The sequence below is a fragment of the Oscarella lobularis genome, chromosome 15 (genome assembly GCF_947507565.1).
Source record: "Oscarella lobularis chromosome 15, ooOscLobu1.1, whole genome shotgun sequence".
Taxonomy (NCBI): domain Eukaryota; kingdom Metazoa; phylum Porifera; class Homoscleromorpha; order Homosclerophorida; family Oscarellidae; genus Oscarella; species Oscarella lobularis.
Genome location: NC_089189.1, coordinates 1,404,196 through 1,428,934, shown reverse-complemented (window position 1 = coordinate 1,428,934; position 24,739 = coordinate 1,404,196). Strand labels below are relative to the sequence as shown.

The following is a 24,739-nucleotide window of genomic DNA, read 5'->3' as shown; positions in this document are numbered from 1 at the left end:
AAATGTCAAAAATATACATGCTATGTATCATACTATATATCATCAAATATAAGCCACGGCTTCTATTCAAGCAGGAGCACACGGCCACACACACAAGACCTCAGACGGAGCATGATTTTATTCCAATAAACACCACAGCACAACATAAAGCAGAGTAGCGAGAAACAGAAAAGAGAAAAAACTACGAAAAATTTGACAACAAATATAAGTTCACGCATACTTGAAAGAACTAAACGCCATCTATTTGGATCCCACGCAGCCGCGAATTCCAACTTTCCCCTGCGCTCCAAACCCAATTTTACCCGGAATTGTTTTTCCTCCTCCCGAAACCCCTCCGACAACGCTCCAACTACCACCCGAACTTCCGTAAGACCCTTGAACACCAACACCAACGAGACCAATCGGAGTAGGATACCCAACGGCTGCACCCGCAGAAACGCCCCAGCTGCCTCGACCCTCGCACGGCGGTGGCTTGGTCAGCTCGTATTCGCCGCCAATTTTCGCACCCGCGCTGCCGTACAGCCATCCTTTGCTCACACCCGCTTCCCCGAAAACGCTCAATTTGGAACGCGACGGTTTCTTTTGCGCATCAAAGCCGACGTCCCAACCGATACCGTACCCTTTCTCGACGCAAATCGACGCCCGACCGTTCTTATAGCAGATCTCCGCACCGCCGCCAACTATGAAATAGAATGATCCGCCAATGCAAAACAGGCCAAGGGGATCGAGAAAATTGACAGGATCGTTGAAAACGTACTGATATAAATTTGGCTGATTCGCCGTGAACAGACTCGGATCGCGGGCCGTCCATCGACCTGTCTCCACGTCGTAATCGCGATACGCAAAGTGCACGAGCTCGGCAACAGAATCCTTTAACCCGCCGGCAAAGCCAAGCACGGGGACCACAGCCGAATTTGTGTCGCTTAGAACGACGCCGTACGTCGTATAAGACAGCCGTTTGACGATTGCTCCCGACGAGTCAATCACCGCCCATGGCGTGCCTACCTGATCGGCGGCGACGTAGTATCGCTGAGCGTCGCGATCGAAGGCGATCAGATGACCGGTCAAATCGTAGTGCAATGAAATTAGCTCTTTTGTTGCTGTGACGACGTGTGTAACGCGATGTTGATTTGACAGATCGCCGTAGAGGTATTTTGTAACGCCGCCTGTTGTCGTCGACGTCTCAACAACGCGTCGATTGAGCCCGTCATAGACGTATGATCTAACAGCTTGCCCAGTAAGAAGATCAACGATCGACGTTAGTTCTCCTTGTGAACTGTAGCTGTAGCTCTTGTCCCGTTTACGCGTCAAAAATCCGTCCTCGTCGACGTCATAATGATTTTTGCCACTAAAACCGGTAAGCTGATCGACATCGTTGTACGTCGCAGAATAAGACGCCTGATTAACTGTCCATGAAATTCTATTTCCGTTTGCGTCGTAACGATAACGCTCCACTGTCGCTCCGTCTTTTACAACGCCGACCAATTGCCCGTCGACGTCGTATTCGTACTCGTACGTCGCTGAGTCACCAACGCCAAACGACAACAACTTCGAACGAATACGAAGATGTTTGCCGTATTCAAGTTTCATGTTGTAAACAAACTTTCCGTTCACTGTCACGGTACGCTCCTTTATTTTCCCATGACCGTCAAACGTAGTTTTGTACCGAAGTCGAGAATCGGTGAGCGAGTGCACACCCGGTTGGCTGTAGTCAATGAAGATGTCGTCAAAACGAGTAACTCTATTTGCTCTGTCGTATTGGTAAGCGAGTGTCGACTGTTTCCCATCGTCTATCGTCAGCGTTCGCGACGACAAGCGAACCAAAGAATCGTACGCGTACGCAAACGAAACGGAAAGGTCGTCTCCATCGTCGCTCGCCAGGCTGATCGATTGACGAGTCACTAAGCCGCCGTCGTATTGAAACGATATCGTAGACGTTCCGGGAGCGACAAGAGGTTGGAGAATTTGGTCCGAATCGTCTACTTCATCCGACTGGATTGACACTGTTCCAAGTTGCCCGGCGCGATGACGATGGATCGTCGACACCCGGTCAGTTCTGTCGTTATACGAGTAGTCGACGACAAAATTGTCAAACGACGACTCTGCTATTCGACCGCCGAGATCCATTCGCTGGCGAATGACTCGCTTGCCGCTTGGATAGCGTTCGAGAATTAGGTCGCCGTCAACGTCGTAAACGTTAGCGTACGACGAGTTCTGATTTGGAGCAGCGTACGCGGCTGTCGTTTCGCCAAGTGCAACGGTTGATATTAGGCGATGAACCGATCCGCTAGGCATCTTTATAGTTTCCAACTCGTCAAAATAGTCGTAGGTGAAAGTGTAATTTTTCCCGCTCGCTAGTCTCATAGTTCTCGGCTAATGAAGACAGAACCAGTTACTCAGAACTTCAGCTGTGCGACTCCGGTATACTGTACCTTTTCCTCTCCCTGTTCATAGTGAAAGGTAGCCACAGTATTTCCCTCTAGCACCGCCTCAACGATTCGACCATTCAGGTCGTATAAAATACTGTCAAGGAAAGCAAGCAGTAGAACTAAATATACGCGGCAGGTACAGAAAGGATATGTATTTAAATTCTCGCGTTGAGTTTCCCTGACTCTGTGAGCTGACGAGACCGTTATGATTGTACGCTGTCTTCGTCGGAAAAAGACCGGAAGCAGTCGTAACGAACTCGACTACTTGGTCGTATTTGTTATATATCGATTTTCTTTCCCTACAAAATACTAGCCTTTACCACTGCCAAGCCTGTGATCCCAGAACAACTCACATGTTAGCATTTAGAAACTTGACAGTTCTTGTCTTTGTTGATCTAACGTACTCAACTTCAACGAGATCAGATCCAGACACCTTAAAAGAAACACGTGTTTTCGGGGTCACAATGAGCCTACATGTAGTCGTAACAGAAACTAAATTAAATGACAGGATATTTTAATTTTAAAATACTACAATTTATCGTTACACAAAAAACATTAAATCTTACCGACATTGTATGACCAAATCTGGTCACGGAGAGTGGATCGTTCTTTGTCGCAAAATCTGCATAACGTCTTGACAATATTTCTTTAGTAAGGCCAGACGGCAGACTTGAAGTCATATTCGAAACGACGGGTAACTGTTGACCCCATATTGGATGAGACGCTGTCTCTATAAATGTCTTCGAACCGTCTTCGTATAAAACAGACTGTGATCCGTCTCTCAAGTCTTTGGAAACGGTCTTTGCACCACTCGACTCTGTAAAAATCTGCCGTGACTCCGACCCAATGTTCGCTAATTCAACGCTGTACCCACGTCCAGATTCCGATCGGACGTCGACTCGATTGTCGCTAGCCTTAGAGGCAAACGTCGTGCCGCCGTCCGGCTGCCTGTCTCGAATAAGCCGACCATACTCATCGTATTGGTACGCGTGCACCAAATTGCGTGGATCCGTAGTCGATGCCAGCAACCCCTCGGAGTCGTGATACGAGAAGAGAACAGCTGTCCCAGTAGGATCAACGATTTGACCCAGATAACCGTCGTCATTCATTTTAAGATTCGTCCGATAGCCGTAGCTCGACTCGAGCGCAAAAGCGTGACCATCCGACGCACGCCGCACAAAGAGCGAATTATTGTAGTGGTCGCGAATTGCCATCAGCAGTCCTTGCTGGCCCCGCGGCGTGTCAAAGTCCTCGTATTCAAATGTCTGTACAACTTCACCGGATGAAGCAAGTGCCGTCGATACGTGACGACCCGTAACGTCAAATAAAAAGGCGTGATGGCCGTCGTCCGACGGAATGACGTAGTGACCGCCTCTCGATGCTGAAGGAAGTGAAATGCGCACCATCCTCACGCGAACATTACCCTGATCAGCGACGTAGAGTTGACCGCCATCGGGCGATAAAACAACAGCCGAAGGATAAGAAAGCTTTGCTGAAATTGCTGCTTGATCGTCGCCGGCAAAGCACGAGCAAGATCGGCAGTCGCAATCAGAATCAACGCCCGCAATGAGATTAACAAAGCCGTCCTGATCGAGTAGTAAAACGCGATTGATGCGACGACCATCTGTTTCTGTAAAGTACACCGAACCGTCGCGCCATATGGCTAATCCTTGAAGTCTGTTAAAGTCGACTGACGTAGCGCGACGAGAAGTGAATTGATTGCTTATTTTGCCTTCGTCGTCATAAATTTCTAACACAGGCGTAACGTGCGGAGCATGGCCTGCAACGAGTCGCACTCGGCCTTCGCGAGTGACGTGATAAACGTCGTTACCGTCGACAAAGTAAACTGACTCATCATCGCGTTGCACCACGACGTCTGTCGGCCAGTCGAAGTAGGCACGATCAAGTTCGACGTCGCCGTTTTCGATTTCGTCGATCGTGCAGCCGGGCGGTGAGCAGCCACGCGGCTGACGAGACCCGGCAAAGGTACTTATAACCCCGTCAACGCCAATCTGCCGTATTACCTAAAGACCAACGGCAGCGCCTATTGTTTTGCTACGAGAAAATTGAAAGTTACTCGCCTTTCCATCGGCAAAGTAAACGTCACTTCGAGATCCAACAGAAATTCCTTTAGGAGTAGAGAGGCGAGCGTTGACAGCGAGGCCGTCATCGCCACAACTCTCGTCCCACCCATGACACTTTTCTCCCGTGCCAGCAAACACAGTTGCTCCTAATTGAAAGTTAATAATTTCAAGACTATATTACAAAGCCATACCGCACCTGGAACTTTGTCAACATCGTCCAAGGTAATAGGAGACCGGCCAGACGACAACAGCGACGCTTTCAGTCTGTAGATTCGCCTTGTTCTTGGGTAAGAGATGAACAGGTCGCCGTTCACAGGACTGATTGCAATGTAATACGCATAATTGGGTGGCGAGGTACTAAAAGAGAGTGTCCGTCGAATGCCTACAAATGAGTGTGTATGTGTAACCTGAAATCGACGACAGTCGTCATGTTTCCTCCGGGATGAACTTTTCGAATCAACTCGTAGTCACCGATGAACACACTGCCGTCGGCACCAACAGCAATGCAAACAGGCAAAAGCAAGGAAGACGCAGCTGTGAAGAGAAGAAGAGAAACAAAATTACAAAAAAATGACATATTAAATAACGTTGTTAAATACCAGAGAGAGATGAAGAACGACATTGAAGGCAATCTTTTGGTCTTTTAGCACCGTTACCCACCAGTGTTTCAATAACCTGAACGCAAAATGAACCGAAAAAAAGACATTGACTCTGTCTCAAACCTTTGAACGATCCCGGAAGTGAGTTCTTTTACCGTCCCCCCTATACAGAACGCCGGATGCCGGATCGTACGAGTGATGAGCGCTGATAGACCAGCCACCCAAACCAGACACTTCGACGGGTCCAAAAGCGTTTCCAATGACGGAAGACCGCTTCTCCCAGAACACGGCTGTCTCACTTTGACGACTCACTGGCCTCGAAACGGTTGCTTGCGAAAGGCGATTAAAACTTGATCGAAAATCCGACGACACTGGATAATAGACCAATCCGTACTCGTAGCCAATGCTAACTAAACAAAAATAAATACAAATAACGACAAGAATATTCAACTCACTAAATGCGGTCACTTGACCAATGACCGTTCGTCCGTAGCCGTCTTTTCTGTCCCACACAAACTGATATTGCAGATTAGGCGACGGCGGAAACTTCTTCTCAAACGTCTTTCCTCTAATTACAACTCTGAGGTGTACAGCTTTGAGAGACGCCGGTATGGAGGCAGCCGTCAGAGGTATGGTAAGAATAGGCTTGTAGCCAAGAACTCGGTCACTGAAGTAAAAGAGACTCATTGACGTTCCGGCAATGCTGAGCTCCTCTCCGAGCGCTTGCGTTTGCGGAATGATAATTGAACCCTACAAAAGCATTAGAGTAAATTCAAAGAATTAGACTTGCAACCAATTGCATACCTTGGACTGACACGGATCCTTCGGATCTTCTGGTGGACTCGGATTTTTAATGGGCTTTTTTGGAAAGCACTGAAAAGGCGAGCAACCGTCCCTCGGAGGTCCAAACGGCCAATTGCAATCCCACGGCGTAAAATGACGAATTGGAATGCGCCAAAGACTTTGATTGGCAGTGTACCTCAACCCAAGTTCCAGCAACTCTTTTTCGAGAACTCCGAGAGTTTTCAGTTCCTAAAAGGAGGAAAGATTTCAATCGGTTTCTAGCACACTATATATAGTAGCTGCTTGCCTGTGGCGTTGCTGGTACTCCGTTCCCGCTGACATCCAATACAGCAATCGGTTTTCCGTGCACCGAGGTAGTGACATTGAGCACCATGACGACACGTCCATTCTCGGAAGCCACCCATTCGCCTAGCGTTCTGTTGTAGTAGCCGACAGGCACGGCACTTCCGACCGGAAACCCAAGATAATTTTCCACGTAGTAGGCAAGTGTCTGATTGAAGACGACCTCCGTAGATCCGTTCACCGACGCCTGATCCAAACTCAATTCCACAGCGTAGGTGTAGCCGGAATAAGGCGGTAACTCAGCTGGCATAGCATCGCGTCCCCCACTGCCGACGGTGTATTCTGTGACTCGAATTACAGGCTTTGCTACGGTCTGAAAAGGAAGAAAAAAAATAGAAAATCGCAGACGCCTTTGTTCAGTTACAACAATTTACCACGTTGTTGGCCGTCTCATTTGTTGGCACAATCGTTGCCTGAGTATTAGGAGGAAATATGAGTACGCCCTGCCGAGACCCTGACTCGTCTTCTACGCGACTACCAGCCGCTACTTTGACATCATCGCCTCCACTCTCCAAATCAATCTCTGTCGCCTAAACAATGTACCAGCATTCACAATAACAGCAGAAATAATCACGAAAGAAAGCAACCTTCATATCGAGAGGAATGAGGGCGACGTCATCAGCTCTCACGTAATCGTTGACTGGTACTGCAATCGATCTCTGAGAGCCGATGAAGTCATTTTTGTTAAATGTCACCGTCAGGGAGCCACCGCCGTTCACGGCAATGTCGTAAGAGCCGTCTGATCGCGTCAATGTTTGACCGTAAACCGGCTTATTCAGCACGGCGACAGTGACTCCTGTCAACGGAGTTGTGTCACGAGTCGTCACTATGCCTTTGACAACGCCGACTCGCCTTGAAAATTATCTAATGACGGAGGGAGAAAATGGACAGTGAACGCAACCTACGCCTCGTCAATCTGAGCCACATCGACGTTCCATTGCAGACCGGAATCAAACAGAAATTGAATGGTTTCGTAGAACGAAACGGAAGAGTTGAACGTTTCGTTCACTACCAGCTCAGCGGGATCCGGCGCTGCCATGCATGCCACATTGTTTATGCATTCGGAAGAGTTGCAGCAGTCGGGATCGTTGCAATCAGAGAGTGAATCTACAGACGTTGTCATAAGAAAAGCGATCTATTTCAACTCGAACGAGGAAAACCGGCATCATTGTCCAACCCGTCGTTGCAAATGCCTTCAATGCCTAAATGCAAGCAGGTTCTATACGCTGCATGCCCTTAGAGAAAGAGTGACCTATATTGCAACTTTCGCCTCTGAAACCCGGTAGGCAGGCACAGTGCCACTCCCCTTCGTCGTTCTTTGCGCACGAACCTGTCTGATGACAGTTGTTTGGACAAGCGTCTAAAAAGAAAACTCGACTAGGTGATAAGTTCTGGAAAGGGAAAAAATGATGACCTGTCCGACAATTTTTTCCCTTCCATCCTTTTTCACAAATGCACGTTCCGTTGTCGCAGATTCCGTGTAAGTCACATTCCACAGCGCACGCGACTACACAGAAGAGAAGTGAAGCAACTCCAAAAGCAAAAAAGAGCGTTCTCTCACAAGTGTCACAAGCAAGCCCACTCCACTGAGGGTTGCAGTTGCAACTTCCGTTTACGCAGTTCCCGTTTCCGTTGCAGTCGTTAATGCAGAGTGCTAGAAAATGAAAAATTTAGAAAGGACGGCTACAGAGTGAGCAAGGACGTATTTTACCAACGCTACAGCCAGCTCCCGTAAACATAGCGTCGCAAACACATAGCCCCACGTCGTCGTTGCAGACACCGTGATTCGAGCAGTTATAGAGACACAATTTTCTTTCTGAAAAATAACTCATTCCATGTGAAGGCTTTCCATAGTGAAGGAACTCTTACCTCTCTCACAGCCATTGCCTTTCCAATGGTCGTCGCAATCGCAAGTGCCGTCAAAACATCGGCCGTTCCCACTGCAATCAGCCGGTAGGCAATCAACTAGAAAACTGAGGGTAGTAAAAGGTAAATAATTATACAAATCCACTTTTGCTGCAATCAGCTCCTTTCCACCCCTCATCACAAACACATGCACCGTTATTGCACTTTCCGTTATCGCCACAGCCGGACGAACTGCATCCAACTAAAAAGAAAATCAAAACTTTACCAAACCCGTTGATTTAGTACATTTTGAGCAATCATCCTCCTGCCACGGCGGTAAACAGACGCAGCTCCCATTGAAACAGACGCCGTTTCCGGAACAATCTCCTGGGCACGGCAACGGCGGTGAAGACGGTACGAGTCGCAGCGCGGCCTGTATAGTTCGTTGACCTCCGTTGAACAGAGAGAAGTACCACAAGCCGGAGGTAAGAACTTCCGAAACTTGAAATGTTTGGAGTGCTATCCTCCTCCTTTGACAAAATATACAAGAAAATGTACTGCAAAGTAACTATATGCGTATTTGGTCTCACATAGACACAAGAGGTTGGGTAAAGTCGTAGCGAGTGTGCGTTGGAAGAGAGTTTTTTCGACCGTAAACAGCCAAATCTACTTCGTCATCAGACCTCACTTGAATTTGCACCATCATCGACACCGTCTGGGCCAGTCGACTTTCCATATATGTCATGACAAGCGGAACAACAGACACATTGAAGATTTGACCGTTTGCAGTCACGTTTCGTATTATTGAAGGGGTGGTAGTTCCTAGAGAATGCTTTGTACTAGTGGTTCCCTGAATATGAACAGTTGGCAGTGTTGACCCGAGAATAGATGCAGTCAAAGATTCAGTTCCACGCACAGTCGTTCTGCCTGGACTCTCAGTGGTTTGACTGCTTGCCGTGGTCGTAGGTAATTTTGGTGAAGCTGCTGTGTCAGCTATTGAGCTGACAGGATTCTTTGAGCCAGACGTCTCTAAAGCGTGAGTCGATCATTATAATATTAGCTCCAGCCTAGAAATCTTCTGAGAAAACGCTAGATCTACATCACGTTTTCAAAGAAGATTATGGGTTTCTCTTTCGTTTGCAAGCCAGCGCCTGTAGTAAATTTTGCTAGCTGTAGGAGTCGGCTGCTTACCTGTAGAGGGCACTTCAACCGTCGACTTCACTAGAGTGAACACGGAGGGGTAGGATACGGAAGGGCATGCACACCGGGTACTTTTACCTGCTAGCACAATGACGGCTGCTAGAAGTCCAGCGGCAATGAAAAACGCTAGAGTAGAGACGATTTTCCATTTTCTGTTGCCCGTTCCGCTTCCTTCATTGCTGTTTTTTTCAGCGGAGGTGTCTTCCTCGTCGTCGTATGAAGGACTTTCGGATCGACGAATAGCTTGCATCTCCATAGCTATTCGACGGGACTCGGATCGACGAATGGCTTTCATCTCCATCGCTGTTCGACGGGACAGGCCAAGCCCAGAAATCCCTTTTATGCTTGCGCCAGCTTGGGGCGAGGAGGAACGCCCGCGAGTTAACCCTCGTCACGTGATCATTGCCCACGTGCGCTTCCCAATAATAGCCCTGAAAATAATAGCGTTGCAGCTTGCAGCTGCTCAATCGTTCTTCTCCCACGCCCTCACAAGAATTCTCTCAAACACAAAATACTAAGTAAAGACCAGTGAGAGAATCCAAGAGAGGGGGAGGCGCCACACGGGAGTCGCGCAAGATCACGGGATGGGGGAGTTTCACATCCTTCTTGAGCGGGCCTAAGAACGCTGCTAACGGTTTCAGAAACAGAAGTTTACAATAATTCGCAAGCCACATCTTTTTGTGAGGCTGCCATTTCACCAATTTGGCGAAAAGCATATCTCTAAGGGAACGCCCCATTTAAATTTGCATCTGCGCAGACCAAGCCCCTTACATATCGAGAAACTGTGTCTACATGCGTCGACGACACGCTCTCGGAGTTTGCCTGCTCTTGACGTTTTGTGTCCCCGTCGTACGCCCCACCACAATCGAGTGGATAGCCGACGGCCCGGGAACGGCGGAGAGCAACTGGCACGATTCCGGAAGATGGAACGCTGGACGCGTACCCGCCGCTGGGGACGACGTCATCATCGCTGATCCTGGCAACTACACGATTGTAGTCAGTTCAGAAGACGTAGTAGTTGCTAGTCTCCGCGTCTTCGGCACTGAAAATTTTGTCATTGTGCTGGAACTTCGCCGCCGTTTAACAGTCAACGGGCCTTGCGCAATTGGCGGAGCACTACACGTTCGCAGCTATCATGGAGAGCTTCGTTTGCAGAGCAACGCCGACATCGCTGATTTCAGTGGGCGTGATGGGAGTCTCACAGGGATAGGTAGCAAAATAACGGTATTCGTTCGAAGAGCTATTTTTGAAATAAGCACCACTTCCCGCCTGAGCAACGTCGAAATGACAGTCAGTGATCATCTCAGTGTTGTTGGCAGTTCCAAGATGTATTGGAAAACGCAAATTCAACTCCTACTAGGCGCCTCAATCGTCGTCGCGAGTGGAGCGACGGCTACGATGACAAGCGTATCGACTGTGACCGGAAACGATGGCACGTTTGTGAGAAACGAAGGGATGTTCGAGTGTCGAGGATTCGGCAACGGCTGCTACGTGGAGACGAATTTCATTAACGACGGCAACCTCAACGTAACATCGCGCGCTCAGTTCCATCTCAAATCATCAACATGCACCGGAAGCGTTTACGTCGGTCGCCATTCGCGTCTCACTCTCATGTCGGGAACTCATGCATTTCTCCCGGAAGCTATGATTCAAATCGATGGAACGCTGGAGACTGTATCCGGAGCAACGTCACAAGTAGCCGCCCAGTCGTCTGCCATTGCAAGAGTTCTCAGTAGCGGCGGGGTTTTAACGTTTAATTTCTCCGCCAGCGAAGTGATAAAAAGCATCAATAGCATCGAAGTGACGAGAGGAACGGTTCAACTCGAGAACACGGATACGAGCGGAAGTTCTCTATCAATAGACGCTCTGTCTATAAACGGAGACGGAATGATTTCGACATCAGTCGACGTCAAGACAAAATCCCTTTTCATGAGTTCGCCGTATCAATGGTATTCACAAACCGGTCAGGTGATCGTCTCTGCTTCAGTCGTCGTGACTGATCGCTGGTTGTGGAAGGCGGGCACAGTCAGAGGGTCAGGAACGTTCCAAGTAAGCGGCACCGTTGAGATCTCGCGCTCGGACGCCGGTTTGTCGTATGTCTATCTTTTTGTCTCAACAGCAGTTGTCAGCGGTGGGGCGGTCTTTCGCAAGCCATCGTCGTTAGTCCTCGGCGCCAACACGCGTCTTACAATTACTCGGAGCAGTGTTGTGACATTCGCCGCTGTCAGCTGCAAGATCACAGAAGCAGCAAAAGGCCACTCCATCTTAGACAATTGGGGACTTGTGCAGACTGCAACGCATTATACAGGAAAAACCTTAATATCTGTTAGCGAATTTAACAATTACGGCCGAGTAGTTGTTCAATCGGAGTTCATGTCAACGTTGGAGATTCGCGGTTCCTCGAGCTTGGAAGGTAGTTACGAGATCGCGAGCGAAGACAGGCTGACACTCGCCGGAAAAGTGACGATGAGAAATCGTCAGAGTCGCATCGTGGGAAACGGAACAGTCGCGCTCTTGGAAGGGCAAATTCAGATTTATAATGTCCTCGTGCCACGTCTTGAAATCCGTGGTGGATCAGTCCACATTGCTTCAAGTAATAATTTACTAACACTGACAGATTTCACGATTTTCTCAGGTGTTTGCCAACTTGATTCTGACCTGTCGCTAATTGTCCAATCGCTCAATGTCAGCGGGGGCACGCTGAGGGCAGACGGCAAGATAGACGCTGAAAGCGTACAAATGACGTCAGGAACTTTAAAAGCAGAAACTATGACCATACAGAAAGAGTTCAGCTGGACTAGTGGCATTGTAAGTGGCCGTCACATTGCTGCAAACACGCTGAATGTCTATACCCAAAGAAAGAAGTCGCTCACGGATGTTCATCTCGTCGTGCAAAACTTTGCTCGAGTGCAGGGATACGACATGAACATTGAATTTTCACAAGCCGCTACTCTTGAACTGGCAGCGGACGCAAGGGCAAATATAATCGGCGTTGTGACCTTTTCTTCTTCGGACTTTTCGACGTCGTTTATCGGTCAAGGTAATATCAACGTCATGGCGGACACTTTCATCATTGTTCCGTCTCTGCACATGCACGGCTCGATGACTCTGCTTAACAGCAATCTCTTCTTGAAAGGAGCATCAACATTAGATGGAGAGGTCGTCGTTGGCCTCAACAGTACCCTTACGCTTAGCGCTTCTCTCGTCATGTCCGACTCATCTCGACTGTCTGGAAAAGGAGAGCTCCAGCTATCCCAATCCTCCTCTTCTGCGATTCAACTTTTTAATATCGATACGGAAACTATTCGCGTCACTGCGGGAACATCGTCGATCAGCACCGACGGCAATTTATCTTCGATAGACATCTCCGGTGGAACACTCGAAATGGCTGGGACTTACGATTCCGATCCAGTTTTCGTTCGTCGAGTTACCGTCAGTGGCACGAGTTCCTTCGTGTCACAAAGACGCATCTACGTGGACGAACTAACTGTTTCCGGCGGGGGTGAGTTTGCAGCAGCCAACGGAGGAACTATCACCGATTACTTCCAGTGGATCGGCGGCTGGATTAAGGGAGGCATCTTCGGTCAGGTAATTATCGTCAATTTGAATGCCAAAAAATACCCCTCGTTCTGTGATGTTGTAGACAACGTTGGAAGTCGCTGGAAGACTTAGGATCGTTGGCACCGGAACAAAAAGCATGCAGTACGTCAATCTTGCGATCGCAAATGAAGCAACGTGGCGTGGATTTGGGACACTTGCCCAATACGACGGATCTTCAATCACAGTTTTGCCTGGTGCTAGCTTTTCTGTAGACTCGTCGTCGCCCGTGAATCAAAACGGAGGACCTTCGTTCATTATCAACAAAGGCACACTGACAATTGAAAGCGGCCGAGTTTTCTCTGTGTACGGAGTACTTGAAAACTACGGCGATTTTGTGGTTCAGGACTATGGCAGTCTTCGCCTGTACGGGCACAGTCGGTTCCATTCTGGTTCCCTTTCACTCCAAGAAAGCAGCATTCTAGAAATATCAAGTAGAAGCAGCTCGAACCAACACGTTATTTCATCCAACTGCGCGGTGTTCTCCAGTAACACTAGCACGCTGGAGTTGAACAGCGGCTTCTTGACAATAGACGTTCTGACTCTGCGTGGAAATCTTCGTTTTAACTCGCGCATCGTCATCCACTCGATTGAAGAAAATTTAGTCATGGAGAGTCTTTCTTTGAGCAGACAAAGTAAATTGACACTTTTCTCACAGAGAAATAATCCATTGCAAATTCGACATCTGACTTTATCCTGGGACTCCCATTTGCAACTTGAAGCTCCTCTGAACGTTCAAAACTTGACTATCATTGACGGAACAATCAGTGGGACCGGAGACATCACCGCAAATGAAGTCCTGTGGAAAAAGGGCTCGATATCTGGCAGTACAAGAAGCATCCTCAACATAAGCCGTTCTTTCGACCTCGTGGAAGCAAACGACAAGCAGTTCATCTCTCGGCAACTTCGAATTTCAGGAACGAGTAGATGGTCCGCTAGCTTTCTGAGCCTCAGTCACGGAGCGAAAATGACAGTCACGTCGAAGGCTAAGATCTTCGTCGAGTCAGACATGCTTCTTAACACGGCCACGGGAGCGTCCGTGACGAACTACGGTTGCATTCAGCATAATCCTCTTATCAAGATCTCCGGCTCCTTCACACTAAATGCGGAAACGGAAAATCGCGGCACGCTTAGAGCACTCGGTGCAGGTGTTCTAATTTTGAAAAACTCTGTAACGTCATGGGGGGACATCGAACTGGCCAGCAGCAACAGCACGCTGAAGATTATTTCCGGAAGTCATGTTTTTAAGGACACGGCCAAACTGCGGGCTTCCGGAGAGGTGAACGTCCAGTGGGGCCAGCTGAATATCGAAAGTGATGACGTCGAAATATCTTCGCTACGATTAACGGGAGGAACAGTTGTTCTCTCCCCGCCGCCCAACTCGACGTCCGTTATATCTCTACGCCAACTGGTCTTAACAGGCTGGTCCAGTGCTGTCTACAGTTCTTCAACGTCCGCCGTAAAAATCGATTCACTCTCGCTAACGTCGGGTACAGTGAACTTCGGCGGAAAGACAAATATCACGTATGCCAATGTCACGAACGGAGTTGTTTCATGTCCTACGGACGGTAGCACAACCATAGGCGACGGCGTATGGCACGGAGGAATAGTTTCTGGCCAAGGAGAACTCGTCGTCGGGTCGTTCGTCGCTTTGAAAGCATCAAAGGACTTAGTCGTCGATCCAGGAACAACCGTATTCGCGTCTAACGATGCCTATATAGGTGGATCGATTCAACTGAGTTCCCACGCAAAATTTGTAATTGGCAGAAATGCAACGGCCGTCCTTGCGCATCAGGGCGCGTCGGGTGAGCAGTACGAAGGCGCAAGTCTCATAGTCAACTACGGAACGCTCAAAATCGCAGGAACTTTCTCGCTGAAGACACCGCTTTGCAACGAGGGCCTCGTCATTGTCGAGTCCGGCGCAGTGACAACAGATAGCAACGTGAAGATGACAGAAGGAGAAATAGAAGTCCCTTTCGGCACCGAGTTGACGCTATCAGGAAACTTTCGATCTTTTCCCGACTCAGTCATTTCGGGGCGAGGTCGGCTTTCTATTTCAGGCAAAGCAACCGTATCGTCTCGCTCACTCAATGTCAGTCACATCGTTGTGTCAGGAGGCACACTTAATCTCGATTTGTCCAAATCGACGTTTCTTAAAACGATAGAAATAATTGACGGGCTGCTCGTTGTTCCTCTCCATTCTGACGTTCTTCGTGTGGGACAGCTCAAACTTTTCGGGGGAAAAATCGAATCGCACGTTCCTGTGATAGTAAGCGATCAGCTGTACATGGTCTCTGGTGAGTTTGCAGCTAGGGACAAGGTGGATGTTCTTGACGAATTTCTCTATTACGGCGGAATTATTTCCGGAAGTGGCCAAGTTGACAGATATCCGTTTAGTGTAGATCTTATCAACGTAGCCAGTAACTTGAATCCGTCTGGCGCCTACGTCGTAAGCGGTAAACGACTTGTTGTCAAGAAGCGTGGCATGTGGACGGGAAAAGTGGGGAGCAAGTTAGAACTTTCAAGTCTTTCTGTTTTGGAGATTTCACCTGAAGCTGTGTTTAACATTTCTCAATCAGTCGATTCCTTAGTAATAGGTAACGGGAACATAGAGAACCGAGGAACGTTGTCTCTCAGCACAGTGTCCGCCAGTCCGAGAAACTCTCTAAAGATTTCATCGTTGAACAACTTTGGTCAGCTCCTGATCGAGAAGGAATCAAAATCATCTATCACCGGAACCGTCCTGTGCCAAATAAACGGATCTATCAGCATAGATCATGCAGCTGAATTGCAAATAGCCGGGCTGGCCCACTTTTCTTGCTCCGTAGCAGGAGAAGGCACACTGTCGGTTACCAGCCGCGGAACGCTTGAAATCGACAAAAACGGGACGGAAATGTTTAAGGCCAAAGCTTTAGCAATTGAATCGCAGTCAACAGTAAAAGTCAAAGGGAACTTCTCTTGTGAAGAGCTGAAGATAACTGATGGAACGCTGCTGGGTGAAAAAACGGGCCGTACAAACATTGCCATTAGAAACAAGTTCACGTTTTTCGGCGGCAGTTTGATTCAAGTCAGCGTGAGCTCAATGGGAAAGACAAATTTGGAAAAATCAACTACGATGCGAAGCTCGTCCTTATCTCTTCATGGCAAGTCATCAATTGAGGGAATGTATCAAAATACAGCCGTGATACTCGCCGAAAAGTCGACACTGAGAGTTTCTCAGGGAGGCAATCTAACTCTTCGACACTACGTATCGTTCTCTCAAGACCCTCTTTCTTCTTCATCAATCATTATTAACGAGGGAATAATTGAAACCGTGAGCCTTTCAACTAAAGCGGTGGTAAGTCTTCCAATTTTAAACAATGGAAAAATTAAGACAACAGCTCGACTGAACCTTTTGGCGCTTCAACAAGTAGACGTTAAGTCGAAGGGCAGCTTTTCCATCGTAGGCAAAGAGTCGAAGCTCGAGATAAAGGGCAGCAGAAGAAGTCAAATCAACGCCGAAGAGTTCTGTGACACGTGTCAACTATACGTTTCAAATGGAGAAATTGATCTGAGTACCAATAACACAAACCGCCGCGCTCTCCTCGCCAACGTCCGAATTAGTGGTGCCACCCTGTCGATTTCTGGTCAGAACAACGTTACAATAACTTCTCTGCTGCTAGAACAGTCGTCTAGCGTTCGCCTTCAGCCATTCCTTCACATTCATCGCCTCGCAGTCGACGGGTCGTCCACTATCCGCGGCAGTTCGTCGCACGTTGATACGCTGGTATTTCGCAGCGGAACGTTTGGGTCGTCTTCCGATCAGCGAGCTTCTGTCACCGTCTTCAATTTAGAAATTCCAACAGATTCGTCAAAGCAGCTCGTCAACTGCGAAATGACCGTAGTAAAGACTGCGACGTTTCACTTCGGTACCATAGACGTGAAAAAGCAGTCGACGCTAACGATTGCTTCTTCGGCTACAGCCACGTTCCAGTCGACATACGTTCGAATCAACGGAGGCAATCCGGCATCGGCAAACGACGGCGAGTTAGTAAATAACGGTCGAATGCGCATTGAAATGGTTCAGCAGAAGTTCGCCATCGTCAACATTTACTTTAGAAATTTTGGGACGGTCGAAGTGAAGACCGGCGACCTCGAACTAAGGGGCAGTAGTGATGACAGAGGCAGTGTAGTAGTCAACAAAGGTAGCAGCCTTATGTACACGAGCAATCAGCACATCAGCAGCGCCGAATCAGATATCAACATCCAGGGAGCGGTCGAAGTCAGAACGACAACAGTTCTGTGGAATTACACATCGGCAGTCCTAAACGCAATTTCAGTTCAGTCTGGTGGCATTATTAACATACGAACTTCCGTTTGCATTGAACGCGTGAATATTTCCGGTGGAACACTAAAACTTGCAACAGCGTTGGCCATAAACGTTTTGGAAATGAGCGACGGGACGCTTGAATGCTCCGAAGCAGTCGTCGTCAACGGTTTCGCTCGATGGACAGGTGGCGCGTTCTCGTTTCCGGGTATCGGCGGGCTCAAGCTCAACGGTAACACCAGAATTGCAGCAGGTCTTTCAGACTCAAAACTGAAGGTTGCAGGTATGCATCGCTTCAGTTTCTCTTATGTTATGAATTGAAGGCTTTCTTCCGCAGGCGACAACTGCTCTCACGCCAGTTGCGTTGCCTGCCTTCAGGATAGCAAGTGCGTATGGTTTTTTGATGGCGGTACTTGTGTACCAAAAACGTCGTATGATAAAAGCCCAGGAAAATCTTGTCAAACGTGGACTTTGGCCGCCGCTCAGTGCTCGTCAGGTTAGCATATAGAAAATAAGCTGAGTCTAGCCATCTCTTGATTTTCCAATCTTAGAGACTGCATGCAAAGTTTTCCCGTTAGAGAAACCGTGCAACAATCAGTCTACGTGCCACTGGTGCGCATCTGCCGACTCATGCCTGAAAATAACGGACGCATGTCCCGGGAGAGGCCAAAGCGGCGTACACTTGTATTGGAAAAGTAGAGGCAACGGCATGTGGGGAGACAATAAGTCGTGGAGTGCGGGACGCGTTCCCAATGCAAGCAGTCACGCTTTCATTAGTATTCCAAGACGACTCGTCGTTCAGACTTCAGACACTGTGAAGGTCCAATCGTTGACCGTGGGTGGAATATCGAGCGCAAATCAGCAACCAGAGCTCAGCATCCGTCATGGAGTGACAACAGTAAATTTGACTGTTTTTGAAGGAGCTGTTATATCTGTACAAAACTCTCTCAAATGGACAGGCGAGGCTGTCATATACGGGACGATTCTTTGGACCGGGTCATCGTTGACCGGAGGTGGGCAATTGAATGTCCACGGATCATTCGTTTTTGAAGGTTCAACCGTGAAAACTCTTAACGCCGACGTTGGTTTGTACGGCAAAGCGTATCATTCCCAAGGAACAGTCTATTTTGGTACAAACAAGGTCTTCCGCGTTCTATCAAACGCCTCGTTGTCGTTATACGCAGAAAAAAACTTTGGACAAGGAGTATCGCAAATTATTAACAATGGAACAATTTGCATTGCATCGAGAGTACTGTCCCTTTACATAGCATCCCAGCTGAACCACACGGGACTGATAATCATTGAACGTGATACAAAATTGCAGCTGACGTCAGCTGTCATCAATGGAACAGTAGAAATAAGAACCGGAGGCTTTCTCACGACCACCACAGCAGTTTTCGGCTCAAACGCCAATGTTTCGGGCTTTGGCGGATTGTCATTCACGAGCAGCGTAACAGTTGAAAGTGGAGCGCAGCTCGATGTACCTGTAGTCGAGAATTTAGCTACCCTTACTCTGACCGCCTCCATGACGTTCAGAAAATTCACTTTAACCGATGGTTTGGTTTCCGTGGGTGGCAACGTCAACGTGACGGACATCATGCACTGGATTAAGGGAGAGATCTCGAGTTCGTCTCCTACTTCGCAGTGGAACGTACAGGGCCCACTTTATTTGCGACCGTCGAAATATTCGTATTGGGAAGAGAAACGACTCTCGTTCATCAACTTCGTGTCTTTCAGTGGTTCAACAATCGAAGCCGGCAGCGGCAATGACTATCGACGTTACTTGGCTATTCGCATGACAGGAGCGTCGCGCTTTATAGTGGCATCGGGTTCGCATTTTGACGTCGCCTCCGTAACAACACTTGAAATTGACGTTCCTCTGGTCAATGAAGGTCTAGTTGAATTCACTAGCGAACAAATTTTTTTGGACGGAGGCATCACCAACCGCAATGAATGTTTGATTCGTTCAACTTCGACGCTCACTGTGCGAGGTGGATCAAGCGTTTTTGAGTCGACGTCGCATTTAACCGTATACGGTGCGCTCGAGATAAGATCGAATTCAAAGGTTGTCATCAACGGCACACTGGCTGTCCCGATAAGCAGCATTTCCATCTACGGAGGAGAACTGACATTGAACACAACAGGACAAGTTAAGTCGCTAACAGCTTCGAGCTGCGCAGTAACAACGCACCGTGAGATTCGATTTGACTACTTGAGCGTCGGCTATTACGCAACTCTGACGGCCATAGGCAGACTTTCTGCCAAGCGTGCTCGCGTCTCCCGTTCGCGTTCAACAGTTCGACTGTCCGACCAAACTCACGACGTCGACGTTCTTTCGTTCGAAAGATACGGCAGTGCTTTCTACAAAATCTCGGGCCAGCCGACGTTGCGAGTCAACGAGTATTGCGACGTCGACTACGCCTACGTCTCATCTGTTCAACTCGTGCTAAGAAACGAAATGTTTCTACACGGCACGGACTCAAAGTCTTTCGTTAACGGAGCAAAAATAGTCGTAGAGAAAGCGGCGCACGCAGCAATAACAACAACAAGCAAGCCTTTTCTAACCGGAAGCGGGGGACGGATAGCCAACAATGGCACGCTCGTCTTCCGTACCCTCAAACGATCGCTAACGCGAAGCACTGGGCACGTCGTCGGTATTCACCTTCTTAACAATGGTAACTGCAGTTTTGATGGCAATGCTTGGATTTCAGGATCGGTGTCTACGGGTAAGATCGAAGTCTTGGACGGCTCTCGTCTTTATCTGTCCGGTAGAAACTTGTGGCAAGGAAAGATTTTCTCCGATCCCAATAGCGTTATCGCTGTTCTTTCGTCGTCGCGCAACTCGCTTGAAATCGCTGGCAACCAAGTTGCTCTTTCTGGCCAGTTAGAAATACAGTCTTGGGCGTCTGTTGTTCTTGACGTCAGCCCTTTATTGCCTTCACTCGGCGTCGTGTACTTGGAACGATATGGATCGCTGAAATGCCTTCAGAATTGCGCAATTGAAAAGTCATTGAAATGGAATTCCGGCAGTTTGCTTATGGCAAACTCAAACACAAGTATAACACTCTTAAGCAGCTCAACTCTCCAAGTCGTAGGAGGTGCATGGAGCAGATACGCAGGCATTGGCTCTGTTATTGTTCAAGGAGCTGCCACTTTTGACACTCGATACACTCTAAAAGTTGATGGTCGTTTCGTTGTTGAAGGAGATGCAGACATGTACGATTTGCCGCACATTTTCTCGCCGAGAGGATCTGGAGCGTTAATCAATCGCGGTCGCATAACTGTTCATCACGGGTACACTGTTGACGTCGGAACTGCCTTTGAGAATCTTAACGAACTGAATGTCCGAGGAATCGCTCGCTTTTCCGGCCCCAAAGGCGGCTGGAACTCGGGAAGCATAAGCATTCCTCTGGCTTCAAGCAAATTTATCGTTGATACATCGTTTCACTTTGAGTTTGCCAACACGACAACAATTAGCGGAAGCGGAACGCTTCAAGTTGAACAAGGTACGGTGAGCATTTTCTCAGTTCTTTCCACGTCGAGAGGATTTTTCGGCACTGTACGCGTGTCTGGAGGAACGTTGCGTATGTCGTCGACTTATGTAAATTTGAGTCGGGTCGAGCTAACACAGCTGACGGGGCTGTGGCCGAGGATCTTTCTTACAACCAATGACAAGAGCCACATCGAATATTTTGTTAACACTCAGGGAACGTTCACTGCTACCTCCGGGGGAAGTCTGCTGACGATAGGCGTATTGGAGCTGTCAGGGCACTCGGCGAAGATGAGGGGCGACAATGACGTTCGAGTGACGACTTTCATATGGGGAACAAGCGCCAGAGTAGAAGGAAAGCGAACATTTACCGTCGCCGATCACTTGTTTGTTCACGGCAGCTCTCAGTCGCTCGACAGTGTCCATTTCGTCATAGAAAACTCGGCCATTTTTGGAGGAAATAACTACTTCAACTTGTACAACGGTGCAGTAATCGACATCGCATCCTACGCCATTGTAAGCGTCTTGACGTCGCAAACGTTCAACGGCCAAAGTGGGAGCGAGATTCTAATTGATGGCGAATTGCGTTGCGGCGGAGAACTCGCCTTTATCACAATGAACGTTGATGTAACAAACAACGGTCGTCTAAGCGTTGTAAAGGGAACATTGAGACTTTCAGGCACAAGTGTTCACAACGGAACGTTCGACGCCGCCCCAGGTCCCTCTGTGCAGCTCCGTGGTACAACTACCTTTGCTCCGACGTCCAACGTATCTTTCGCTGATTCGAGCGTTCTATTGACATCCACGCTTAACCTTGATACAGCCACGCAGAAACCAACTTTTAACTCGTTATCTGTAAGTTCTGGAACACTCCGCGTCAACACGCTCATGGGACTGCTTGTCCGAACGGAGATGAGACTTTCGTCTGGAACCGTTGAACTAAAGGCTCGACTTCGAGCATCTCGTCTATACATGGAAAACAGCTATGTGGTTCAAACCAGTGACAACGGTTTTGTCGACGTAAACGAGTTCCACTGGCTCTCGGGAAGGATTAAGGCTCGCGGAAAATCGTCGCCGTGGTTCGTTGTAAATTGTCTCGCTCGACTTACAAAGGCCGGCTATACAACGATAGAAGACGGAACGGTCGTGTTCAAAAAACGAGCTACACTCACTGAAACGTTCGCCTACTTGACGTTGCGAAGAGCAACACTTGTCAGCGACGGTACTTTCGTTCTTGACTCGGCGGGAACAAAGGTCTACAATGTGAACGGCAAGTTTGTCAACAACGGCACTTTCATCGTTGACGTTGGCGGAGGTAAAGTGTTTTTCAACCCGGAGTTTGACAACAACGGTTGGATTGCAGTTAAAAGCGGCCAAATCCAGCTGCTGCATCGCTCGTCGCACCAAAATAGCGGCTTACAACTCGAACCAGAAACGTCTATTCAATTCAGTGGTAGCGATCACACCTTTGACGACAGTGCCGTCATAAACTGCAACGCTGACAGTGTCGTGTACGTGACATCGGGCCGTCTGAGCATTTTCGCAAATTCTTCCAACGTCACCTTCTCGCAGCTCGTCGTCAGTGGCGGTAACGTCTTCATACACGAAGAGGTCAAATTGCGCCCTTTCTCTCTCCTACGCGTCTCTTCCTACGGTTTCGTTCGCTTCAACGCGTCCACTCGAATTCTGAAAGCGACGCTGTCAGGTGGAACGGTCGTTGTTCCCCAACAATTTCAAATTGGCCAACTCCTCATGTTGTCGTCGTCGACATTCAAAGGCGGTCGTCCAAAGTCGCGAGCGCTACTCACAGTCGGCCAATTCATTTTCAGTCGCGGCACCATCGACGCCGACACGTCAAAGCCCGGACGATACTTCTTTGTCAACGTAACGGACGCTCTCACAGTTGCCTCGTCAAGTGGAACGTGCATCGTCCGGCGAGCCGACCTCATTACTCGCATGCAAGCAGTCGTTTCGTCGTCGTCGTCGTCGTCGGGTCTATATCTCGAACAGGACGCCCGACTGGTAAACAGTCGCTACGGCACGACGACCCTAACGATCGGGCGCATCGGCGGCACTTCGACTCTGCTCAACTACGGACGACTCGTCGTCGAAACGAGCGGTTCGCTCGAAGTGTTCACCTTAGAGGCTCAACTCGTGAACACGGGCGGTCAAGTGTCCGTCGACGTCGGCCAGTTTCGACTGAACCGCGGCGGTCTGTGCAACGGTACGGGCGGTCGCGTGTACGTCGCTGAAGGAGCGCGACTTCTCGTCGGCGGCAACAGGTTCCAATGTCGACCTGAAATCATCGTCGGACGAGGGTCAATGGAAATTGTTTCGGGCGGGGTTCTCCATTTAGCGTCGCCGAGTCCGTTCGTTTTACCGCTGACGGTGTCGACGGGCGGCAGAATCGAAATCCCTCGCAACGTCGTCGGCGCGACGTTTGTCGCCACGGTAACAATCAATGGCGGCCCAATGCAAGTCGACGGAATGGCCAACGTGACGAGCGACCTGTTGCTCGTAAGCGGATCAATAACCGGTTCGGGAATCGTCGTCATAGCGGAAACCGGTCGCATGACGACGGAGTTTAGCTCGATTAGCCAATCGTTTAGCATAGCAAATCAAGTGCAAAATTTCGGTGATTTTCTCCTTAAAGACTCCGTAGACGTGTCCACAAACGGTCGACTGCGAAACGAAAAAACGGGGAGAGTAACGATCGTCGGCGAGGGACGAATCGTCGGCGCCGGCATCGTCGAAAATCTCGGCGTCTTGACGTGTCGACTGCACGAGAACGAAACGTGTCAATTGGCGACGAACTTTCGTAATTACAAACTTCTTCAAATTGAGTCAGGACAAATCGACTTGACGTCGTCGCCGTGGTTAGTGGACGGATCAGCACTCAACGGTCCTGATCGACTTGGAACGGTCTCCAACCTTCGCGTCGGCGGTCGCGTGAACGTCGATTGGACCGTTGCGTCAAACGTCGCCATCGATGGCCCGCTTTTCTCCACGAGAACGTGTACTTGGACGACCGGCGCTCTCTCTTCGTCGTCGTCAGGCGCTTGCACAGCTTACAGTCCTCAATCGAGCCGCGTGCTGACGCCACTTGAATGCAAAGAGGACTTTTTCGTCAACGAAGGTCTTCTCCTAATTGACGGATCGGGAACTAAGCAGATCAATAGTGATTTGACTCTGATCAATCGCGGAGTTATCAAATGGAAAGCTGGCGCCCTGACAGTCTCGGGAGAGCTGCTCGTTGATACAAACAGCTCAATGATTGCCGTCACTGACAATTTCCAAACGGTATTGCAACTTAGAGGAAGCGGTCACGTGAACAACAAAGGGCTCCTGTCCGTCGCAAATGCCGCACTGTCCATTTCGGTCGATATTCAAAATACGGGAACAATTTCGTTGGACGGCGCGACGTTGAAGATTAGCAAGACGATGACAAATCGGGGACTGATTGTGGGCTTCGGTGCAATCTCGGGCACTTTCGTCAACGCGGGAACGTTGCAATCTTCCGGCGTTCGACCACTCACTCTGGGCAGCGGATCGTCTTTCAGTCAGAGTTCTGTAGGAACCCTTACGGTGACCGTAATTGAAAACGAAGGTCGGTTTGTGAGCTCCCTGCTCGATTGTACGCAAGCTACGAGTGTTTTGCTTGCTGGAACTGTGCACGTCGTGTGGAACGCGACAGACGCTTTGCTTCCGGGAGAAGAAGGTCCCCCTATTTTGACTTTCGGTTCTGGCGCGGCGGCAGGAACCTTTGATGCCGTAACGGTAAACGGAGGAGGCGGAATGATGCTCACACTGGCCTACAAGTCGACGTCGGTAGCTCTGAAGCGAAATTAGGGAACAAAAGGTAATTTCTCTTTCTATCATGATGGAAATTTTAAATTAAGGGTAGGTTATATCACTCTGTGTACTTATTGTTTCGCTATAATCCGCGGAAACGCTCCTTCGTCCGCATTCGCAGGTGTAGTTCTCTGCCATGTGCTTTTTGGGTTATCCGGGGAATAAATGCATTTAGAAAGACGTGTCTCCCG

The 24,739-nt window shown here is 48.9% G+C and overlaps 2 protein-coding genes across 2 annotated transcripts; one reads left to right on the top strand and one right to left on the bottom strand.

Moving 5' to 3' along the window:
* Positions 1–106: 106 nt before the first annotated feature.
* LOC136196208 (teneurin-3-like) lies at positions 107–9,706 on the bottom strand. The gene is made up of 27 exons (XM_065985725.1): positions 9,382–9,706; positions 9,295–9,324; positions 8,694–9,132; positions 8,410–8,633; positions 8,270–8,365; positions 8,128–8,223; positions 7,970–8,074; positions 7,820–7,912; positions 7,673–7,765; positions 7,511–7,618; positions 7,419–7,460; positions 7,164–7,365; positions 6,846–7,110; positions 6,633–6,788; positions 6,203–6,571; positions 5,917–6,144; positions 5,568–5,862; positions 5,236–5,522; positions 5,113–5,188; positions 4,921–5,047; positions 4,710–4,870; positions 4,511–4,659; positions 2,996–4,453; positions 2,783–2,862; positions 2,585–2,728; positions 2,433–2,517; positions 107–2,373 (listed from the first exon to the last, which is right to left on the bottom strand). The coding sequence occupies exons 1-27, from the start codon at positions 9,602–9,604 to the stop codon at positions 241–243; spliced, it is 7,764 nt and encodes a 2,587-aa protein (XP_065841797.1). The 5' UTR covers positions 9,605–9,706; the 3' UTR covers positions 107–240.
* A 192-nt stretch (positions 9,707–9,898) lies between these two features.
* On the top strand, positions 9,899–24,720 carry LOC136196207 (uncharacterized). Its single transcript, XM_065985724.1, has 4 exons — positions 9,899–12,891; positions 12,947–17,489; positions 17,544–17,702; positions 17,758–24,720. The coding sequence occupies exons 1-4, from the start codon at positions 10,096–10,098 to the stop codon at positions 24,543–24,545; spliced, it is 14,286 nt and encodes a 4,761-aa protein (XP_065841796.1). The 5' UTR covers positions 9,899–10,095; the 3' UTR covers positions 24,546–24,720.
* The last annotated feature ends 19 nt before the right edge of the window (positions 24,721–24,739 follow it).